Source organism: Centroberyx gerrardi, chromosome 12, assembly GCF_048128805.1.
Source record: "Centroberyx gerrardi isolate f3 chromosome 12, fCenGer3.hap1.cur.20231027, whole genome shotgun sequence".
Taxonomy (NCBI): domain Eukaryota; kingdom Metazoa; phylum Chordata; class Actinopteri; order Beryciformes; family Berycidae; genus Centroberyx; species Centroberyx gerrardi.
The window spans coordinates 6,638,388-6,660,270 of NC_136008.1; the positions used below are offsets into that span (position 1 = coordinate 6,638,388).

The following is a 21,883-nucleotide window of genomic DNA, read 5'->3' on the forward strand; positions in this document are numbered from 1 at the left end:
ACATTTTGACAGTGAATGCTTTCCTGTGGTGGCGGAGGAGTTGTGAGTCTGGGCTGCTGCATCCAGACCAGGTAAAACCACTTTGTTCAATGTAAAATAAAGAGCAAAACTACTCTACTCTCAACATTTCAGTTAGAAAAGAGAAGCAGAGAGAGAGAGAGAGAGTGTGTGTGTGTGTGTGTGTGTGTGTGTGTGTGTTTGTGCCTTTGTGTCTGTCAGAGATTAGATGAAATCTACTAAAGCGTAGATAGTCTAAAATTCTATAATTACTGAGCCTGGCTCTAAGCATAAACTGAAAAACAATGAACACCCTCCTTTAAGAAGTTATTTTATAGTTTCTCAAGTCAAAAGTGATCATCTCACTCTGACAGTTTCTCTCACTTGTCTAAGTCTACTTCTCTTTTTAGCTTCAAGTCAACAGGATGTGTGCCAAAACCACAGCAGTGTCAGAAAAACAAGGCGCCTGTTTCAACATGTTGCAGTCTGCTCTGACATAATCAAAAGAGCACTGAAAGCAGCAGCTGCCTATCGCTGCTTAGACAGTTTTAAGTTGATCTCAAACAATAAACCCTTGCTTTGTGAACATATTGAGGCTGTCTAAACGCACGGGGCTCCTTTTGCTTTTCACAGTAATATTTCATAATAGCATGACACGGACAGATGTGGGCTAAATAAATAGGGGTGGGTTGGGGTAAGAGGAACAGGAAGAGAGAAAGCGAGAGAGAGAGAGAGAGAGGGAGAGAGAGAAAAGGTAGCTAGGCAGGCAGAAAAGGGCGAGAGCTTGTCACGTCGGCATGTGAAACTATATTCATACTAGATTTTTTTTTTCTTAAAGATATTTGACAAGTGACAAGTCGAAAATGCTGTACTCAGTCTGTGTTGACTTCAAGAGATGATGCTTTTCAGAGACTAATTACAAAAGATAAAGGTAAGAGAAAAAAAATACTGAACTTTTTACATTTTTTCTGTGATACACAAGGCAACATTCTGGGCAACATGACAGGGCAATGTACAACAGGAATTCCAGTGATACTAAATTGCAAAATATACAGTAGAAGTCATCTGAGCAACAAGAAGTTGACATTTTGTCAGACAATGTTGTCATACAAGTTCGTCCATATTGTTGCCCAACGTATCGCAGCCCTTTGAAAGTGTTTTAGTCGACAGACAGGAAAATATGACTTACAGTTGGATTTTTGACTTAAATATCTGTAGGCTACATGCTAGAACCTGCCAATCTGGTTTCTCATACATTTCCTTAGAAGAGATAAGCACAGCTGCTCATTCTGCATGTCTTTCCAGCGAGTTAAGGCTTAATATGTGTGATCTCAGTTGAATATCTGAATTTTTCTCAGAAATATCAACACCAGAGGCCCTAGTCAATGGGAGTCTTTGGCATAATAGTTCACTGTTTCTGTGTCTCTTCCCCCCTGTCAGGTTTTGACAGAGAGCTTAATGAACTGCACAGAGGTCAAAGTTGAAATGGCTGAAGAGGGGCAGCTGGAACCTCTTGTCATCACCGAAGAGGGGGATGTGACTGTTGGTGTCGCTGACAGAGGGGCGGTCAGCAGTTTGGCTGTCAACAGCAGAGAGTCGGCGCTCAAAAAGGAAGATGGACAGACTGGAGAGGGCAAGACTGAAGAAAATATAACAAGGGAATTGTGTTTAGAAGAGGAGAGGCTACCAAAGCAACAAACCATGACAGAGGAAGAGAACAGAGGAGAGTTTGGTGGGGATGAAGAGGATAAAGTTGGTAGGCCAGAAGAAACTGAAAGCATGAATGATGGACAGAACGGAGATGATAAAGAGAAGGAAGGGCAGACGCAGGAGGAGATGAGGATTAAGGAAATACCTGAGGAAACCAGAGACACAGAAGAAGACACGGTCGCACCAACAGACCCTCAAGGGGACATAAATGGACTTACTTCCTCTGACCAGCCGTCCGAGGGAACACAGAGGGAACAGGATGATCAAAAACAGGTTTGTGATACTGTCATTTCTTGCCTGGTGCCCCAACATCACCTTTACAGTAACTCAGTTAGCAAGTCCTGCCGTGAACAAAGTGTCTGTTCTTGCTGTTCTCGACTTTCTAAACTAGCCACCATGTACTTGAAAAACAATCTTGTGGTGGAGGAACAGGGGGTAACATTCTGTAAAAGCGTACGTGGGTGTAGAGTGAAGAATACTTTTGCTGTGCCAACAAACACAGCCGGTGCCACTCACTGTGAGCCTGAAACCTCTCCTCCCTCCCTCTCTCTCTCTCTCTCTCTCTCTCTCTCTCTCTCTCTCTCTGCCACCCACCCCTGTCTTTCTCTCAGGCTCACCGGTTAACCCCTGACTTCCCGGAGGCGCTGTACGAGCTGCTCTGCACCCTGCAGGAGGGAAGGCGGCTCAATGACCAGCGCTGCTCCTTCAGGCTGGAGGGTGGCCTTGTGCGGAGGAGGTGCCACTCTGAGCCCAACACCACCAAGCCTGCTAAGAGAGGTGAGAGCGCGCAGAGAGAGGCTGCTGCGCTTTACAGTGGTTTACAAGTGACAACAAAACTGATGCAACTCCACGCGTTCGCCTCCACGTAGTGATGCTGAGTCTGACTCATGCTGATCAAGTTGAAACAACGTGAAACCACTGCAACTCAGGAGTCTTTTGAAACTCGAGCGAGCATATAGCATATTTCCATGTATTTCTTTCTCCAGAATATGAGAATTATGACCGCTGCAAGTCTCCTGTCGCCTAAATATGGCGTCTCTTGTCTCCGTTCCCCACAGTCGTCTTCTCCTCCATGACTTCGCTGCAAAAGGAGGAGTTCTTTGAGCTGGTGGCCACCGCTCAGGCCCGCCGGCTGGACGACCAGAGGGCAGATCTCGACAGGTCTCCACCCCCGAAACCAAAAACCAGAAGTTTCAGAGGCAGCTTAAAGCAACTCTCTATTGTGAGAAAGCCCGCTCCGCTACCTGTGCCCAAAGAGGACCTGTACAACATGATTCTCACCACGCAAGTAAGCAGGCCGAACTAGGGCCGGGCGATAAGTCAATATTATCGTTTATCGTCTGTCAGTGGAACCGTATCGTGATGATGTGGGGATTTTGGGATATCGTGACGCACAATTCTGCTGTCTAAATTGATGATAACAAGCAAAATTTATTTAAAAACTCTGACAAAATGAGATATGAAACATTTTAATTATTTGAAAATTTGAGTTTTATTTGACATCACACCTAACATTACCATTCGGTTCAGTGGGATGAACATTCATTTGATTATTTGCCGTGTGATTTTGCATACGCGAGTCATATTGTGATATATATCGCCATAGAAAAAAATCCGTATGATTATCATAATATTCATTTCAACCATGTCAACTAAGTCTAGGCTGAACTAGCAAGTTTAAACATTTTGATTGATGACAAAAGGGGGAGACAGCCGTGTTTCTTGGAAAAAACATTACAGAAAGTGTCTTAGTGTGTCATGTCAATGCTAGTGGAGAGTTATTTGACTGCAGGCATCATTTCATGCATTCAGACATTGGTTAACATTACCCCCTCTCCCCACCCCACCCCTCCCAGGCCCAGGGCAGGCTGGAGGACCAGCGCAGCAGGGCTCCAGGCCCCATGGACGATGAGGACTTCTTCTCCCTGCTGCTGAGGGTCCAGGGGGGACGCATGGAGGAGCAGAGGACTGAGCTGCCGCACATACTGCAAACCTGAGACAGAAGGACACTGTGGAGCTAGCATGGCTGCAGTGGGAGCCATCACATGCAGTGTAACCTTAGTTTGATTGCCTTGTAAAAGAGGGTTTGTTGTTCACCCTAACGATGCTTTCTTAAAGGGGATTGTTCACCCTTTGGATTACCTTCACAGCTTGTTATCACCTCTGGACCATCTTGCTTTCTGGTCTGTTGATAGTATTGTACAGTGATAAGACTATTGAGATTGTAGCACAACGCTAATGTTTGAGCAACAGAGCTTTTAATGTGAATTGAGGGTCATTCCTGATGAGATTGTGCAGTCCAGTGCTAATTGGGTCAGTCTTTCTGAATGAACAAGATCAATAGAAATGCTTTCTTATCTTGCCAAATGTTATATTTCATTGAATGGCTGAGATGTGTGGTTGAGTGGTTTTGTGTGTGTTCCTGTTCTTTATGTGTAGGAGGCAGTCTACTGGTCCCTAGTATTTTTCCTTATTTGTACAGTAGACGCGAAAAAGAGCGGGGGCGGTAGTGAAGAGATAATAGCGTGGATTGAGAATCAGACTCAGCCAAGGCCACACAGTGTTTAATTGTATTTGGAGAATACTCCTCTGGAGAATAAACAAAATACTGTATGTATCTGAGCCATTTTTTTAAAATACTTTTGCATTTATCCATTTATTCAACTTTTCCAAAATGTTGCCGTGTGAAAAAGAGATTTATTTAAAAAGATGTTCCCTAATGATGATACCATTAGAAGTAATTCTTTCGTTTTACGTGATCTTTGCTTTATCAAACACACAGTAGCGTTTGATTACTGAGATGGAGATATAGTTAGCAATTTTGCGTTGGCGTTCGGAGTGACGCTAACGAAGACGTGTGCCATCCTCTCTGTTATTTTCAACATTACTCATCACTATCTTCTTGCAACATCCTATTGAAAATCAAAACAAAACATTCAAACAACCAAAGACAATTAGCTTGTAATGTTTCCATTTAGGATATGAGGCCAAATGAAACAAAGGTGTTAGGTAAAGGTGTTCATTTTTACTAAATTAATGGACCGTTATCTTCAAGTTCCACAAGTTTGGTTTTCATTATTCTTGACCTCTAAAAAGGAAAGAGTAGACACTTAATCTCAACCTGTACTGATATTGATTTTCCCACTCGAAAATAGCCTTAAATTCCAATTATAAGTAAAAAAAAACTATGCTGTGTATTTTAATCAATATTTATGTGGATAAGTGGAATCAACCAAAGAAAGCTTTGACATAAAAACAAGGCGGTATCTAAGAAGTTCTCCTTATTTCTCAATAACACTCCTCAGGACCTGCTGCTACAGGCTACATGGTCATCGTTATATTAAAGCCTTCCACACGCTGGTTTCTAATGAGCCTGCAGAACTGTTGAGGGCCAAATCGGGGGCCACACTGCGTCAAAGAGCAGAGGGGCCTCCTGAAACCCGTGACCTCCTCTGGTGTGTCCAGCTAGAGAGGAAAACTTTAGGAGGAAGTCCCGGGCAGTGTGGGCGGGCGGGGGGGGGGGGGGGGGGGGGAGAGGTGATGTGTTACTTCCTCAAATGGTGCAGAGTTATCTACAGTAAATACTGCTGGTCACTGTGTGATAGCAACACTTTGAATGACACCGTTGGTTTGAAATGCCACTGGGGTTGTGAAATATGTTTCTATAGCTTTCTACGGCCGTTATGTGTCATGTTGTAAGCCATTATGTTAGTTTTGCAGGGTGTAACAGGAGAAAATGTTAGGTGTGGCTAGTCACTGTATGAGATAAAGGTGTATAATCCAATATAATTGGTTTGCACAACACTTAACGTCAAAATGAAAAATCTCTTTTTGAGATATGCCAACCGCATTCTCTCAGCTATGCATGATAAAGTTACTGGGTAATGTCCCTCCACACAGCTACTGTCAAAACTTTCGATATGATTCAAAAGTACAAAAGAGGGATTGAATATGTAGAACCAGTTGTCAAAATATTACCCATCAAGAATCAAAGCATGTGTCTTATGATTTTTTTTGCTTGAAAGCTCGCAGTGAGATCGCAGTAGTGGGATAAAAGTAATTCTTGTTTTGTGTATGTGTGGCAGGCGGAGTGTAGTGTGACGTCTGTAAAAACTAACTTTTTAGCAGTTATTTATGTATAGTTATTCATCTTTTTTATCTGTATTATTTAATCTTATTTTTCTAGTCAGTCTATAGGTGATTCATAGACTTTTTCTGGCTTGGTCCTCACTTTAGTAGACCAGCAATAATGTGCTTACATCCACATACAAACAGCAAAACATAAGTCAAACAGCAGAACAATAAGAATTACCTCTAAAAGTCATATATTTTTGTTAAATGATCAAACAACATTTTAAATCTGATCAACAAATTTTGGTGTGAAAGATTTGAGTTTCAGATGTAAGGTCAAAGGTCAAGATGTATCTTCAGGTTCTTGACAGTGAGGAGGCTCTGTCATATTGATCTCAATTCCTGCTTCTCTCTCTTCTCCATATAATCAAGTAGTATAGTAGTAGATAAAGACTGACGCACGTTTCAAACAAAGAAGAGGAACAGAGGGAAAAAAAAATGCACGTGCAACAAAAAAGAAAGCACACTCAGTTGTTCAGTTGAGTTTCACAGGAATGCAAGAGGGGGGAAAAAAACATGAATTGTGAAAGAATCAAACAGAAAGAAACATCAGCAGGCCAACTAACCACTTAAGGTTCCACTTTTGAGCTGCTAGTGTGGAAATAGTGTGCACACTAGGGTTGATAAATCAGATTCCCAATGTATCGAGAATCACATATTGGCCTAGTGAACATTTTTTTATTACTATTATTTGTATTTCACATGGCTGACCAGAGAAATCACTCCAGTGGTGTGGGAGTATTTTACTCAACCAGCTTCAGGGGTGTCATCTATAAAACCTAATGAAACCTGCCTCACCCACCTGAGAAAATGTCATTAATATGGGTCTCAGTGGAGAGTTTTAGTGTCCCATGATGGTCTAAATGCTGTTTCAGAGGATTTTCCACCCTGATAAGAGCAAATTATGGGGGAAACACTGGATCCTTCTAATTTGGAGGGATTTTTGGGGCATGAAAATGGTAAAGAATTAAAGAATATTGACATAAAATATCAGCTATCAGCAGCTGCAATCCAATAATAACAGTATCAGCGTTCAAAAACCCATATTGGTCAAACCCTAGTGTACACAATACTACTGCCAGGTAATGGATGGGCTGCAGCAGGTACAGTGGCTTGTGTCTGAATCACACAGAAGATAGTTTGAAATGCACAGGTCAGGAAATAAGTTTTATAAAAGGGATATTTTGAGACAAAATCTCTCCTCAGATGATGGGTCCCTGTCACACATACTGTTCAAGGATCCTTGATATGAAATGCTTTGCTGAATACTCAAGTCTGATTGGCCAATGAACGCATAGGTCTGTTATTTCTGAATGACAGTCAGCTGTTTCAATCATATCACTCCGCGGTCAAGGAGCCCCGTCAATTTTGTCCATTTCTAATCCCTTTTTGTGCCAAAAAACACGTGACTCAGTTGCGGAACACGGAAGACTTCCCCAATGTTTTTTTTTTTTTTTTTTATTGAACAAATTCCATGTACAAACATCATGGCTTTGAAATCTTCACAATATACCACTTCCCCAATGTTAGTTTTATTTTATTCAGAGAACACGAGACTTTCGGTTGGTGGTGGTGAGAGGCTGAACCGCTGTCTTTATGTTGTTTACGTTGCTATGGTTACAGCTGTGCTACAGTATAGCTCATGGATGCTAGCCATGATGCTAGCTACAGACGTTTCCGTGGGTGCAGTGAAGCTGAAGCTTTTTTGGGGGCGAAAACTTGTCCTTTAGCTTGTACGTTAATACAATTATTTCGAATCGATATTTCGTGTCAAATTCTGAATGTGTTTGGTAGGCAGCCGTTCTCCCTTACTTCCAAAAGTAATCCCACCCACCGAGTGACGTCACCAACCACTTGATCCAAACAAGGATGTAGCTGAGTTTCGAATTAGGAATCAGATCCATGTTCAGATGAGGAACTAATAAAGACATTAATGAGGAAAAACAGCTCTGTCCGAGGTGCGTATGGTCGGTTAACCGGAGATATATGATAATTATTATTTATTGTCAACAATACCTGAGAGTAAATACAGTCTGAAATCCATACGGACCACGCTGTGAGACTTTGAATGCGACTTCAACAGTAACTTAGGCTATGTGACTTGCTTATTATAACAACATTACTTTAAGTTCTGATTTATTATAGGCTACCAAAGCTGTATCGGTATAGATATTTGCCCTAAATAGGCCTGTTTACAGCCGCACTTCCATAGCCTTTACATGCAATTCTCACCATGGATATAGTGCTGTGATTTGCATTAGCTAGCTTATATAATTGGAGGTCGTTCTAGTTTAGATTCTGTTAGTTTTCAGATGGGGCTTGCTGGTTTAAGTTTGGTTTCTGTTATTACATTTAGCTTTAGTTCTTATTTTGTTTTGTTTCAGTTCATGTTTTGACTGTCATGGACAAGGGGAACAGGCTATATCCTCTCTGCTCTTCATGAGTCCTGTGTTGAGAAAGAACAGCATGAGTATAGGCTGCATCGTTTTTTTGGTATTATTATTTTAATTTCACATAGTAGAGATTTGTCTGAGCATTTTCATGGTATATATCAATGTAATGTTAGTATATGTGGCTTCTAGATTGTTCCCTCCTGTGGGGAAACACGCAACGTTTGCACACTAGTTTAGCAATGTGCTGCTAAACCTTGTAGACTCAGTCACTGTAAATGTAACTTTGTGTCTTGCTCTTGTCTGGTCATGTCCATCCATCAGATGTTTCCACTCCTTGTCCTGCTGATCCTCTATCAGCCAGTAGAGGGTGACACCTCACCAATCACCTGCTACAACGACCAAGGGGAAGCTGTTGATTGGTAATTACTTAGTAACAGACCTGGACTGAAAAAAGTATTTGCAAATACATTTTATTGGTGTGTTTTAACCCTTTTAGGTCTCATGTGGTTTGGGCAATGGGAAATAGTTAAATCAATTTAGTATGCCTGCTATTCCAAGCAGATTAAAACAAACATAAAGGATTAAAGTTGTTATGACAATTACATTCACATAAACTACACACGTTTGCTTTCTCTGTCTCTCTGTTGGACTCTGTCTCACTCCCTCTTTCTCTTTCTCTCTGTTAGGTTTTATTTGTACAAACTGCCGAAACAACATGGCAGAACATCTTACACCGGTGAGAAGTATTTGCTGATGGAGAGAGGGAGCGGAGGCTGGACTGAGGGGAAAGGGACGGTGAACGACACCACAGGAGCCCTGGGCAGGACGGTCGGACAGCTGTATACACAGGGAAAGGTCTGCTTTCTTTTAACCCAACAGGTGTCTGTTTGCCTGTATCAGAGGTGGAAGGAGTAAGGAAATATTTTACTGAAAAGTCCTGTGAATTCAGTTATATCTTACTGAAAGTTAGAGCCTTTGTCTTGGAAATCAAAGAGTCCCTCTAAACAGGTGACTTAAAGCTGCTTTTTAAGATTATGTAACTATTCAGTTTCTTATTTATTCAAGTTTTAAATATATGGGAGGCCTATCTGAAATGTAGATTTTCCTGTATGGGAACAGCCATGCCACAGAGGGAAAACTTACCTCTGTTTTTCTATGATGGCCAGGATGTTTTATGTGGCATCTCTCTAAAATGCAAATGGATAACTTTTTTAATTCCTGATTCACCGTGTTAATCTTCTGTTGGGAATCAAAGAGTTATACCTCATCTGCCCCTAAGTTTATAAGTGTTTGATTATTTCCAAATGAAAAGCGTTAAAACCGATGGTATCATTTATATGAAGTAAAGTCCACGAGGTATAACTATTGGATTTCATTGCACTTGCTACTCTTATGTCTAAAAATACAGTTTGCTCAAGGGGAAACAGAAGTAAATACTTTGCAAATTACCCAAATTGAAGTAAAAATAAGTTACTCTGAATGTCATCTCAAGTGGAATTACCAAAGCAGATGTAATTAGTTGCTGCCCACTTCTGCTTTCCTCTGCTCTGATAAGACTTCTCAGTGATGAGAGCTGTAGTTTTATTTTGAGACGTGTTTCTCTTATGACTGCTTGACACTAGCTGATCAAAATGAGAAGCTGTGAATGAGAACTGAGAAAATGTGTTCATTTACATGCAGTTTGTGTCTTTCCCCCCCGACAGCTGTTGGGAAATCGAGTACAATATTTGAAAAAGTATGGTTATACAAAATACAGTAATTGCAGTTGTATGATTGCACAAAACGATCTATTATCTCAACTCATCACTTCTTCTGCTTACTTTTTTTCCATCTTAATAGTTTGTGTGTATTTTGTTTTTTGTGTGCCTGCATATGTACTCAGGCGTGTGGCGTTTTTGATTGACATCCACATAAAAGTGTGTGTTTTCTACAGAACACGGAGGTAGCGTACATCCTCTACAACGACCAGAGGCCAGCCGAGGCCTTTGGTGACAGATGGGTGGGTGATGCTGGGAGCAGAGGGGGGCATACGAAAGGTGAGGACAAGAGCAGGCTGCAAGAGACTTGACTCAATACACACATTTGATATACATGAGCATGGCTTTCCCCTGCAGCCCGAATGAGGATAATAATCAGAATCGGCATGAGAGTCACCAGGAATACGTTTTTTGACGCAGTGAAAGCAGATACTGACAACTTGCACAGTAGCACAGTCCATAAGATAAGATGAAACATTTATGATTAGTGTAGGGAAATTGGGATGTTGCAGCAGCAAATAGCAGGTTTCCCACAGTCCTTGAATGCCTTGGAAGTACTTGATTTTTCATTAAAATATAGCACCCAAATTCATCAATATGCCTCAGATGTAACTCTCTCCATCCTAGGATCAACGCTTCCCATCTTGAGGAAAGCCCTCTGATGGAGATTTGTGTTGATAAAGTAGCAGGTCTGAAATGATTTCCTGACCTGACAAGATCAGGAGTAAAAAATGAGGCCTCTATCATGTCCAAGTCTGGCCAATATCATGTCTTATCCCAAAACATGACAATTTTTGAGTCCTTGAATTTCACCAAAATAGAACTTGAAAGTCAGTGAAAAGTCCTTGAATTTGATGTGAGTGCGGGAACCCTGAATAATAGGATACAACAAAGAAAAATAGAATATAATTAATAGCAAATGGGGGATATTTAAAGTAAAATCAACTGATAATAAATGAAAATGAATGAAACATATGTATGATGTGAAAATATACCTAAAATATTAAATATATACAGTATGAAATAAGTGAACATTTCTATAAAAAAAAATAAAATCAAGATATGGGGTCTACAGAGGGCCATACGTACAGAAAGTATCTAGGTGTGCAGATGTGCATTGTAAAAACACTATTCTCCTTATCTATATCTATCTATATATCTCCTTATCTATATCTATCTATATCTATATACTATATATTCAATTTACAGATGCAATTTACAGGTGCATTACTAGCTGTTTACCACAAAAACACCAGATGGAGGAACGGCACGTACAGAAAAAGCAACAACTGTTCTCATTTTCGATATCATTATCAGATATTTATAGATGTAGGTAGCATCAGGCGCTCACATACAGTCCAGTGACAGTGCAAGACATACAGTAGACAGTCGACTGTATATACTGTACATACATTCAACAGCTGTGTGTGTTTGAGCAGCTTGGCTAACACTTTAGCTGTAGCTTTAGAGGGAAGGAAAACCCACCTATTGTCATTCACAAATAAATGACAGCAGTTGAGTTGATTTAGTTTGTATCTGCAGGTCCAGTGTAACCATATGAATAGGATTTCCATTCTTTCTGACAGTTTGGTGTTTCTCCTCCCTAGGTGTTGTGCTGCTGGATAAAAATCAAGGCTTCTGGTTGGTCCACAGCACCCCTCAATTCCCCCCTGTACAACAAGCAGGACAGTACTATTACCCCAGCACCGGTGTGACCAACGGACAGAACTTCATCTGCGTTACCTACCCACTCGACCGCTTCCAGACCATCGGTAAGACTGGAATCCTGCCATGCGGTCATTTAGTGCAGACCAAGTCGTGATAAAAATGCAGTTAAGACTTTATGAGGATGTTTAAATTGATGATGTTATTAAATTACATGAGAGTTGTGAAGGACCAAAACGTACGGCTAATAGACATTCATACCCCGGTCCGTCATTAAATTGTTATGAGTGGTGTTGCAACCTCTGTTTTCACATCGGGACCTAAATATTTTTAAGTTTCATTCCAAATCACTGTCTATATTGGTTCACAAATACTAGGGATTATATACTCTAAAATGTTGCTATTTAATCCCGATATATTGGGCCGACGTTGACTTTTTATTAAATGCAGATATCGTCCAGTCATGTCATCCACAATATGATGGAGGTTCCTCTCTGACCACAGCTACATAAAAACAGTTCTATAAAACCTGCAGTGGGATTTTATTTTCTTTTGCGCATTTTATTCATTTAATTGTTCTGTATTTTTGGTAGATTAATTATTCATTTAAAGGCAGTAATGTATCCCATAGTTTCTCTACCATTGAATAGGTGTGGTGGGTCAATCTGCCTTAAAGAGCTGCTTATGCTAAAAGAATTTCATTAGTCTGCATTTCAATGGAGAGCTTTAGTGTCACATGATGGTCTAAATGTTGTTTTAGAGGCTTTTCCACCCTGAAACCCGAAACACTGAACATATGTTATTTTCTTGCCATGAAAATGGAAAAATTTCAAGATTTTGATTAGCACCAAAGAACACTGACTATCAGCAGCTTCAGTACAAAAATATTAGCTGTCAAAAACCCATATCGGACAAAACCCTGACAGCAAATACCTTTTTAAAAGTACTTAATAGCAAGTTGTATTTTCATGAGAGCAATCATTTTGTCAGAGTAGGTGTTAAATTCTGTCACATCATGACTATCTCATTTTGGAAATAAATCCTTCAGCTGTCATCGTCTTGTTATTGTTCCCCAACACTTAATAATCCAGTCAGGTATTGACACAACAACAATCTCGATCCGGGCCGATTAGCATAAACAGGTGTCATTACCGAGTAACCGAACCTCCACTTCAATCCGCTGGCAGGCCCAGCAGTTGGCACCGTTGCCATGGCAGTGCCTGGGGTAATGTAATTAGATTGAAGTGTGTAACCATAGAGATGTTGGCCCTCACACTGCGGTGGGCATCTTGCTCCGTCGGCTCCGTGCCTCTCCAGCTGGGATGTTGAGAGGAGGGTGATTGGGCGGAGGTGACACCCGCAGCGGCGAGCCCCGATGTCCTCTCCAACATCCTAAGGAGATCTTATTGGTTCTCACCGGAGCCGCATCGCAGATCTGTTGAGACCAAATGCTCTTTTTTATGTCCTGCCGCCACAGTACATGGTGTGTGGGACATGATGTCGTCATGGTGTCTGTCTGTCTGTCTGTCTGCCTGCCTGCCTGCCTGCCTGCCTGTCTGTCTGCCTGTCTGTCTGTCTGTCTGCCTGCCTGCCTGCCTGCCTGCCTGCCTGCCTGTCTGTCTGCCTGTCTGTCTGCCTGTCTGTCTGTCTGTCTGTCTGTCTGTCTGTCTGCCTGTCTGTCTGTCTGCCTGTCTGTCTGTCTGTCTGTCTGCCTGTCTGTCTGTCTGTCTGTCTGTCTGTCTGTCTGCCTGTCTGTCTGTCTGCCTGCCTGCCTGTCTGTCTGTCTGTCTGTCTGTCTGTCTGTCTGTCTTCTCACATTCTTCTGAACACAATAACTCAATACACACACAATACATAATAGAAACTTCATACTTTACACCACAGTTTCCTCCTATAGAGATGATCTGATTAGGTGTTGGAGCACCTTGCTGCATAAATTTGCATATTAAAGAGGAAAAACAGATTTTCTTGAAACTACTATAACTCCTTGATGCTTTAAGGTACAGAGTTCATATCATCTCCTCCTGCTCATCTCCTCCTGGTTGTTTATATTCTCCTTTCCTTTTATTCTCTTATTCTCTTATTCCTCTATTGCTTTGTTATTTCATTCCTTCACTGTTCTTTTATCTGTATTGATTGATTGATTGATTGATTTTATTTATGGATTAGTAAACAAAAAACAAAACAAAGAAATCCAAAGGATAACATGTTAAAGTGAAAAACACTTATTTCCAACATGGTCCCAAGATGTTAAAAAGACAAAGAAAAACACAAGGAAGCACAAGACATTAAACATAAAAACTAAACAAACACAATCCTAAAAAAACAAAAACACATCACCACCATTACAAGATAAAAAATAACTCCTACATCAGAAAAACAAGGACAGCTAAAGTAACAATGTCATTGCAGATTTCATTATAAATCTGTTACCCTGTTCCATAAAAAAGTCCTAACCTGACTTCTATAAGCCCCTCTCATATTTAAAAACTTGACGTGTAACGGAAGGCTGTTCCACAACATGGCACCAGTATAAAAAAAGGAACTTCTAGCTACATTATTCACTCGAGGCACTTGACATGAACGCACACTGGCCCTGGTATTATAGTTATGCTGAGTATGGACCATTGTTATCTGAGAACACAAGTACTGAGGAGCATACCCATTGATAATATTGTACATATGATGCAGCTTCTGTTGTTCTACTCTGAGCTGTACTGGCAGCAGTCCTACCCTTCTGAATTCATCACTACCAACATGAGTTCGAGGGGATGCATTTAATAAATACCGAATAATATTATTTTGCATCACCTGCAGTTTGTTCCTGAGTTTAGCTGTCAAACCACTGTACCAAGCAGAGCATGCATAATCGAAATGACACTGTATCAATGATGACACGAGAAGTTTCTTAACAGAAAAGTCGAAAAGCCTTGTTCTGCGAAACAGGAACTTGAGTTTGCTGGCACACTTAGATAATATTTTAGCAGCAATATATTCACAGGAGAGTGACTGCTCCAATATTATTCCTAAATATGAGACATTTGTCTGAGATACAATTTCAGCTCCATTACAATTGTATTGTAAAGCAGCTTTATAAACTGTTTTTGACGAGCGCTATATAAAAAAATAAAGATATTAATACCATCCATGTGTTACTCAAAGACAAGTATGTCGACAGAAATGTTTGCTAATTAATGCATTAATTAGCATAATTAATGACTACATTAGCATAACTGGTAATGTTGAATATATCATGGTGATTATGGAGGGACATTAGGCAGCTCAGTTGCCTCTTGTTCCTACACACACTGCACTGTAGGTTACTGACAACAAGACAGTATGCAGTTGGTCGACTGATTGTATTAAATTTTTGTATGGACTAACTCATTAAAGGAAAAATCCACCCTAAAACAACACATTAGAAAACAGCTATTGGTGATATACCTTGCATTTCTGCGTCTATTTTGTTGGTTGGTGGTGTATTTTTCTTATTCGCGTGGATCAGTGGTCAAATATAGATGATGTGACATCGAGATATATCCAGCGCAGCTACAGAGGAGTTTGATTGCAGAAAAACTTTCAGCTATCTAAAACATTAACGGTAAATGATAAACGGTAAACACCAGGTTTTGGTGTCAGTCCCTCAGAATCAAACAGCAAGGGATTCTCTCCAGACTCACCATTTTGCAACGACGTTCAACAAGCATACAGGGAGACATCCATCGTAGAAGAGGAAGAAATAACAATTTCTCCACTGACAGTAGCCTCAATAGACCAGAATGCAATGCAGCCACAGCTTGCATCTTTTTAGATCTATTGTCATTAGTGTGTGAAACACAGTAATTGTATCGTCCAGGCATGCACACCACGGCATTGTTCTCTCTCTGCTCTCCCTTTTTCCCGTCTGGAAACCCATACTTCACTATCGCTCTGTCCACCTACACATCTACAGCACAGAGAACCTCACTCTGTGGGGGTTGTTGAAAGTAATTATGGGTAGGAAATTATTAACTGAAGGAGAAGTAGACGAGGCAGGTTGAGGGAAAGTGGGTACAACAAATACATAAATAACATTTCATCACAAAATACTCTTGGAATGTATTAAACATTATAAATTTATGATAGTAGAGTATCTGCAGGTGGATCTTTCTTTCAGTAACATAACCTACTGTTTGTTTTATGTCTTGTGCTGTCCTGTTTCTCTGTGTTAGGTCCTGTTATCCCTGTATCATGTGTTGTTTGATATGCCTCTGCACCAATGTCACCAAGACATTGCTGCTCATTTAGTGTGCTTAATGATTCTGAATTGCTGTTAGCAACATTTGCCTTAAATCTAATGTATTGTGTGCTGCAGGAGAGCAGCTGCAGATCAATCAGCCTGATGTGTACGACTGCGACGTCCCTCAGTCCTTGGCGTCCATGGTGCCCGCACTGGCTGCCGTCTGTAAGAAGAACCGACCGGCCAATCACATCTTTCCACATGTCAAACCTGTGTCCAATCGCAGCGTGACTCTGACCTCGAAGCAGGGCACCAACTTCATCAGCTTTGCCAAAGGAGCCTCTTTTGACAATGGTGAGATTTTGGAGAAATTGGTTCTTTGCACTAACAGTTCAATACGAGCATGACAAATTCAAATTTCTGCAATTCAAATACAATCTCTGCTGGCACTAATCTCTTTCCATACATTTGTATGTGACTTAATAATATATAACTACAGGCAGATAATTTACAGGCAACAAAAGAATAAAAACCAGTAAGGTAAAACAGTAAAAATGCCAGAAATGAATGAACAGACATAGCCAAAATCTGACTCATTTTGTCATCCTTTCACTCCCCCTGCCCCATCAGACCTATACCACTCCTGGGTGGCCCCCACCCTCCAGTCAGACCTGCTGGTCCAGTTCTGGGTCCGCTCCACGGGCATCCTCCCCTCCGACTGCTCCCTGGGCTGGAAGGTCCTGGACATCACGCTCCTCTCCCCGGGGCAGACGTTCACCTTCAAGGCCAGCCAGGACCACTCCAAGTGGGCCGTCAGCACCCAGCCGGCCGGGTCGGGGGCCGGAGGCGGCGGCGGGGGTTGGGTGTGTGTGGGAGACATAAACCGGAACGAGGCGGAGGAGAAGCGGGGGGGAGGCACGGTGTGTCTGCGGGACCCGGCGGTGTGGAAGGCTTACCGGTCGGCGGCGCTGGAGTGTGAGATGTGCAGAGGAGGAACGAGCAAGTGTGACGCTCGGCTGGAGCCACGTGGGTATTATCAGAGGGATAACTGGGTGTGAGGAGATGCATGTGATGGGTTGATACGGGTGGAATAATACCAGGCCTGTGTGTTTGTAAGGGAAAGAAAGTTTGATATATATTTTTTTACATTGTTGGGGAAATTAAATTTAAAGGTGCTACATACAGCATTATAACACAAAAAAATCATTACTGCAATTATCTCATTTTTGAATTTTGAGACAATGTATTTACCATATACAAACGAGACCGTCGCCAAGGAGATTGTCAACCTCTACACTGCATTTTATATTGTGTGCCGCCGGGTCAGATTTCATGAAATCTGCTGGATTGCTTTACGGCACAAAACGGGAACCATTTTACTTTGAAAGCGAATTTTTTGCTAATTTATTCCAGTCCCACTATCCTAAATGCATAGTTTTAACTCTCAGAATGCATAATGGCTGTTACGAAGGGCTGTTATCGGCTCTTATCCTTACTGCTCTTCAAATCAAATGCACACTGAACAACAAGAAGCAGTAGGGTTTATGGGAAATATGGTCTTAATTTTGAGAAACACAAAAAGCTACAAGTAGCACCTTTAATGGAAGTATTGGTTCAAGCGTCATTCCAGCTGCTGGGTAATGTTCTTGTTGAAACAAGAAGCACTTCTGCAGACTGGTGCAAACTGAGTGCTGCTTCACTAACTTTGAGTTGGACTCTAACTCTTTTCTAACTAAAATGTGCTGGTTTATGGACATATTTTCATGGAACAAGTTAAGTTTTGCTGTTGGCAATGTGTGAAGATGGATTTTGTGGAATTTTTAAATTGTGAGGAAAGTGGAATTCATTGCACTATGTAACATTCAGCACACACAAACACTTACAGTATTCACTGACAACATTAAGATCCAAACACTGACAACATTAAATTTTGAGGACTGCTGCCTTTGTGTTTCATGAATGGTTGTGTTATATTATTAACTGAATGGGTTGGTGTGTGTATAAACAATCTCAGGTGTGCTTTTCTGAAAAATCCAGGAATCTGAAACCATCAGATGTTTTTTATATGTCTTACTTTTTATAGTTGTATCTTATTTCTTAATGCATAGATTCATTCTGACTTTGGCCGCTTTCATGCCATGATTTTTCTTGGAGATAAAGATGCTGGCTGTCTTGAATGTGAATAAAGAGACTAAAGCAGAGTTTGGCAAGACAGCGTAATTTGTTATCGTGATACGTTCACCTTGATTTAACTGCCTCACCCAAGAGAAAAATACAAGTGTTAGTACTAGACATAAGAGACAGGTTTAATTCTCTTTATAGAAATACTCCAAAGCAGCATGGAAAATAGTCTGTATTGAACACGTGTGTTTCGGCATAACAGTCAAAAGCAATGAAATTCATATAAAAGTAAATTTATTACCACAAAAATAGGACATCCTGTATGTAGTGCATAAATAGCTTTGATGTGAGACTCCACCGCACTGTGGGTGACTGCATTTCCTCCAATGCACACCCACATGTACTGTATACATTCCAATGCAAACATGGGAAAGGTGAGCACCCTGTAGAGAAAGGCACTAAAACAATCAGCAGCATAGCATATGCTAGCACACTTCATCTATTGTTACCCAGAATCCTCTCCCTGGTCCTACCATTGCCCCGTGCCTCAGCCAATAAGAAGGCCTCACCAGCGCTGAGCAGGAAGAGCGACAACCAGAGGTCACAAGAGTTCGTCATAGTTACGACTTGTTTCTCCTCCACACCAAGTCCTCATTCTTGTGTGCAAAGAGGTCTTTGTTCTAAACTTACATTGCAGTTGACACGTTATGCTAATTCAAAACATGGAAATTGGAACTGAGGCTTTGTACTGTGTGAGGACGCGTCCAGCTGAGTGTACGACCTTTCCTCACCAAAGATTCAGAAAGGGAAACCCAGAGGAACCGCCGTTTGGAAAATCTGCAGAAGGTCAAGATGAGCTTATGCTATGTTGAAAGGTTCAGCTTCTGTTGCCACACACTAATAATCCAGATTTTCCTTAGTGTTTTCATCCGAGTGGCTTTCGTTAATGGCTTCATTCTGTTTTGCCAGTTTGCTAAAGTGTGACACACAACAACGATTAAGTTAAGCAAAGCCACAAGCTTTGAAAGTGCTCCAAGTTGTTTTTAAGTTTCTGCTGGAATGACTATCTGCTTGTATCAAAGTCAAACAGATGAAATAATCATTTTCATTGTAGACATGTGCTGGCCTGTTTTTAAGTGGTAATCTTGCGGGTATTCGATGCATTTTTCCACAATTAATTAGTTACTTTACAATTCAGACACATGGACCTAGAGCTCCTTGCCAATGTAAACACAAGTTTGACATCATACAGACATACAAAATATATAAATATATACAAAACATATATATATTTCTCATACAACTCATTAGACGAGCTCCAGTGTTTTGCTACAATGATGTACTTCACTGTCTGTCCATCCATGTCTCTCTCTCTCTCTCTCTCGACAGTCCTTGCATATTTGTGTATGTCCTTGTTTGCTTCAGTCCAAAAAAACCGAATAGTGTTTTTCAGTCACATTCCAGGTTTCCTTAGACGCCATCTTAGCTGATCACAGAAGCTCACATTCTGACCAATTAAATCTTTTGGAAATGTCACATCACTCGCGACTGAGGTACCTTACGCTGAGGGATTTCTTGGTTGCTGTTAGTATCTATAACTCTTCTTATTGATTGAGTTGGAATGGAAATGATGCGAAATGCATGATCAAGTGCTGCCTGACTTGAGACTCGAGAGCCAGCACCAAACGCGACCAAAGGTTAAAGGTTTCCATTTCTCATCCTCCGGGTGTTTAATTGCTAATGCATAAAGTTAGGACAGGATGACACTTTGCACTGTTCTTCAGCAGCGGATGGCTCTGTCAGGGCAGCAGGTTATTGAAATGTATTTGAAAGACCCTGTTCATTAAAACATGTTGAGACACGCTAAAAAAAGGACACGTTTTGGTAGAACAAGCTCAGTGGGAATGTGGGAGAGTTTTTCCCCTTGGGAGAAAGGCATAGAGTTGTGTTTTGCAGAGACAAGGCCACATTAAAGTGAGAGATCTGCCTGCAATCTTGTCGAGACCAATGAGAACCATGAACTACGAGAAAAACAGTCAATGTGGAGAGAGTTGGGTCGGGGAGGGGGGGATGTGATATCAAAATAGAGTCCTGACCAGTCTCCTCCCCTTGGCCTTGATGCGAGGGAAAGTGGCGCTAGTCTCTGTGCTGATTGGCTGTAAGCCAAGTAGAGGGTTCCCGCCTTTCCTCCTCAATAGGAAGTCAACACTCAATGATGTCATGGCATAGAAGACGTTTCCTGTGGCAGGGATGACCAATTCTGCAGTGAAAAAAAAACAAAACAAAACAAGGAGAAACAAACACTGCATCAGAGTTCAGTGGAGTTTCCTAAATGTTGTGATAATAGCGGCATCAGTCCTCTAAAGCTTACAAGACATTCAGGATGATTCCGGCACTTAAAGGAGAAATCCTCCCTCTGAGACTCTCGCACTGTTAGATTTCATCAATCTGTGATGTTCAGTGCGTTCCAGGAGTTATTCTGTGATGAAGCGTTGTAATCTACTTTCTCTGACGTGCAGCCACTCTCCCTCAACTTGCCTCAACTGCTTCTATTTCAGTTAGTGATTTCCCACGTTTCCCACAATGACTTTAAAACCACCCCAGAGAGAGCTGTTCTCTCTGCTGCAAACATGTGGGTGGAGAAAGTGATAGTGATGGTGTAGTAAGTTTTTTTCCAGTTGAGAAAAAGTGAGATTAGAGAGAGAACAATGTTGTGATGGTGGTACAAAAAAAAAAAACACATCGAGGAGGGCTTTGTATTCCACACACTACTGATGAGAGACCCGCAAACATGCAAGCTGTGGCTGCATTGCATTCTGGTCTATTGAGGCTGCTGTTGGTGGAGAAATTGGTCTCTCTTCCTCTTCTACCATGGATTTCTACCTGTATGATTGTTGAGCGTCGGTGCAAAATGGCAGCTCTAGAAAGAAGCCATTCTGCAGGACTGACACCAAAGTCTGATGTTTACCATTGTTTTAGATAGCTGAAATGTTTTTGCTATCAAACTCTATTGTAGCTATTGTAGCAATAAGAAAAATACACCAACAAACAGCAAAATGGGCCCAGATATCCAAGGCACATCGCCAATAGCTGTTTTTTAACAGTGTTAAAGTGTTTTAGGATTGATTTTTCCTCTAGGTTTTTGGGAAAGTTACCCGAATAATCTGCTTCTGCTCCACTGGGAACATGTCTTTACCTTTTCCCTCAGGCAAAAGTTGGATCAGCTCATATCTGGACGCCTCCTTGGGGTCCTGATTGTGCTTTTCTAAGGCAGAGCTGATCACAGTGGGGGTCTTGTCATTGCTCGTCACCTGAGGGGAGAGAGGAGAATATCAATGACACCAGACAGCTTGACTTGCACTAACGATATCCTGGTACAATGTATCCTGGGGATATGATTTTGATGACTATCATTATGGGATACTTGCAGATAAGAGGAAAGGCCTTAAGTGCAGCATGTAATATATAATTTGAGACGGAACATTTTCTGCGTTCTCACGGCCCCTTGTAAATTAGTCTCAAATTGTTTTTAGTACCAGTATGCTTCGGTACAAGTTTCCATCTTGCAAGTCCATCCGTATCCTGATGATTCTCATGTCTGGCCCCGACCCCTGGGTGTTATAGGAGGGGTTGTTGCCACAGGAGGCCGAGCGACGGTGTGATTTCGTGGGAGTGGATGGGGTCAGCGTGGCGGGGGTGGAGTCATTGGTTGAAGGGGAGGTGTCAACATCCAGACAGGACACCGAGGGGGATTTCATATGCTGCAGTAAAAATAATAACAATAGTGACGATGACGACCAAGGACGTGATTGCTTTCTAGTATGAGAAGTATGGAAGCAATGCTGTTCCACAGACTTCGACCAAGGCTAAAAAAAGATACGTAAGAACAT

General features: G+C 41.4%; 3 protein-coding genes across 5 annotated transcripts in view; 2 read left to right on the plus strand and 1 right to left on the minus strand.

Moving 5' to 3' along the window:
• Window positions 1-52: 52 nt before the first annotated feature.
• Window positions 53-4,324, plus strand: gpsm3 (G protein signaling modulator 3). Its single transcript, XM_071900970.2, has 6 exons — window positions 53-71; window positions 836-928; window positions 1,438-1,980; window positions 2,319-2,484; window positions 2,766-2,995; window positions 3,564-4,324. The coding sequence occupies exons 3-6, from the start codon at window positions 1,456-1,458 to the stop codon at window positions 3,702-3,704; spliced, it is 1,062 nt and encodes a 353-aa protein (XP_071757071.1). The 5' UTR covers window positions 53-71; window positions 836-928; window positions 1,438-1,455; the 3' UTR covers window positions 3,705-4,324.
• Window positions 4,325-7,697: 3,373 nt separating this feature from the next.
• On the plus strand, window positions 7,698-18,128 carry dnase2 (deoxyribonuclease II, lysosomal). 2 transcript variants are annotated; one of them, XM_071900976.2, is made up of 7 exons: window positions 7,698-7,796; window positions 8,553-8,650; window positions 8,918-9,086; window positions 10,165-10,267; window positions 11,596-11,760; window positions 16,008-16,226; window positions 16,503-18,128. In XM_071900976.2, the coding sequence occupies exons 2-7, from the start codon at window positions 8,553-8,555 to the stop codon at window positions 16,928-16,930; spliced, it is 1,182 nt and encodes a 393-aa protein (XP_071757077.2). In that variant the 5' UTR covers window positions 7,698-7,796; the 3' UTR covers window positions 16,931-18,128. The 2 variants fall into 2 exon arrangements, with proteins under 2 accessions (XP_071757077.2, XP_071757078.2); XM_071900977.2 differs by lacking the exon at window positions 7,698-7,796 and adding an exon at window positions 7,829-7,920.
• A 142-nt stretch (window positions 18,129-18,270) lies between these two features.
• The window catches only part of rgl2 (ral guanine nucleotide dissociation stimulator-like 2), a 28,864-nt gene continuing 25,251 nt past the window's right edge, over window positions 18,271-21,883 (minus strand). For both annotated transcript variants that reach the window (XM_071900975.2, XM_078286988.1), the window contains 3 exons: window positions 21,530-21,754; window positions 21,190-21,304; window positions 18,271-20,253 (listed from right to left, as the gene is read on the minus strand). In XM_071900975.2, coding sequence (XP_071757076.2) covers window positions 20,072-20,253; window positions 21,190-21,304; window positions 21,530-21,754 — 522 coding nt within the window. In that variant the 3' untranslated portion in view covers window positions 18,271-20,071. The remainder of the gene's footprint in view (window positions 20,254-21,189; window positions 21,305-21,529; window positions 21,755-21,883) is intronic.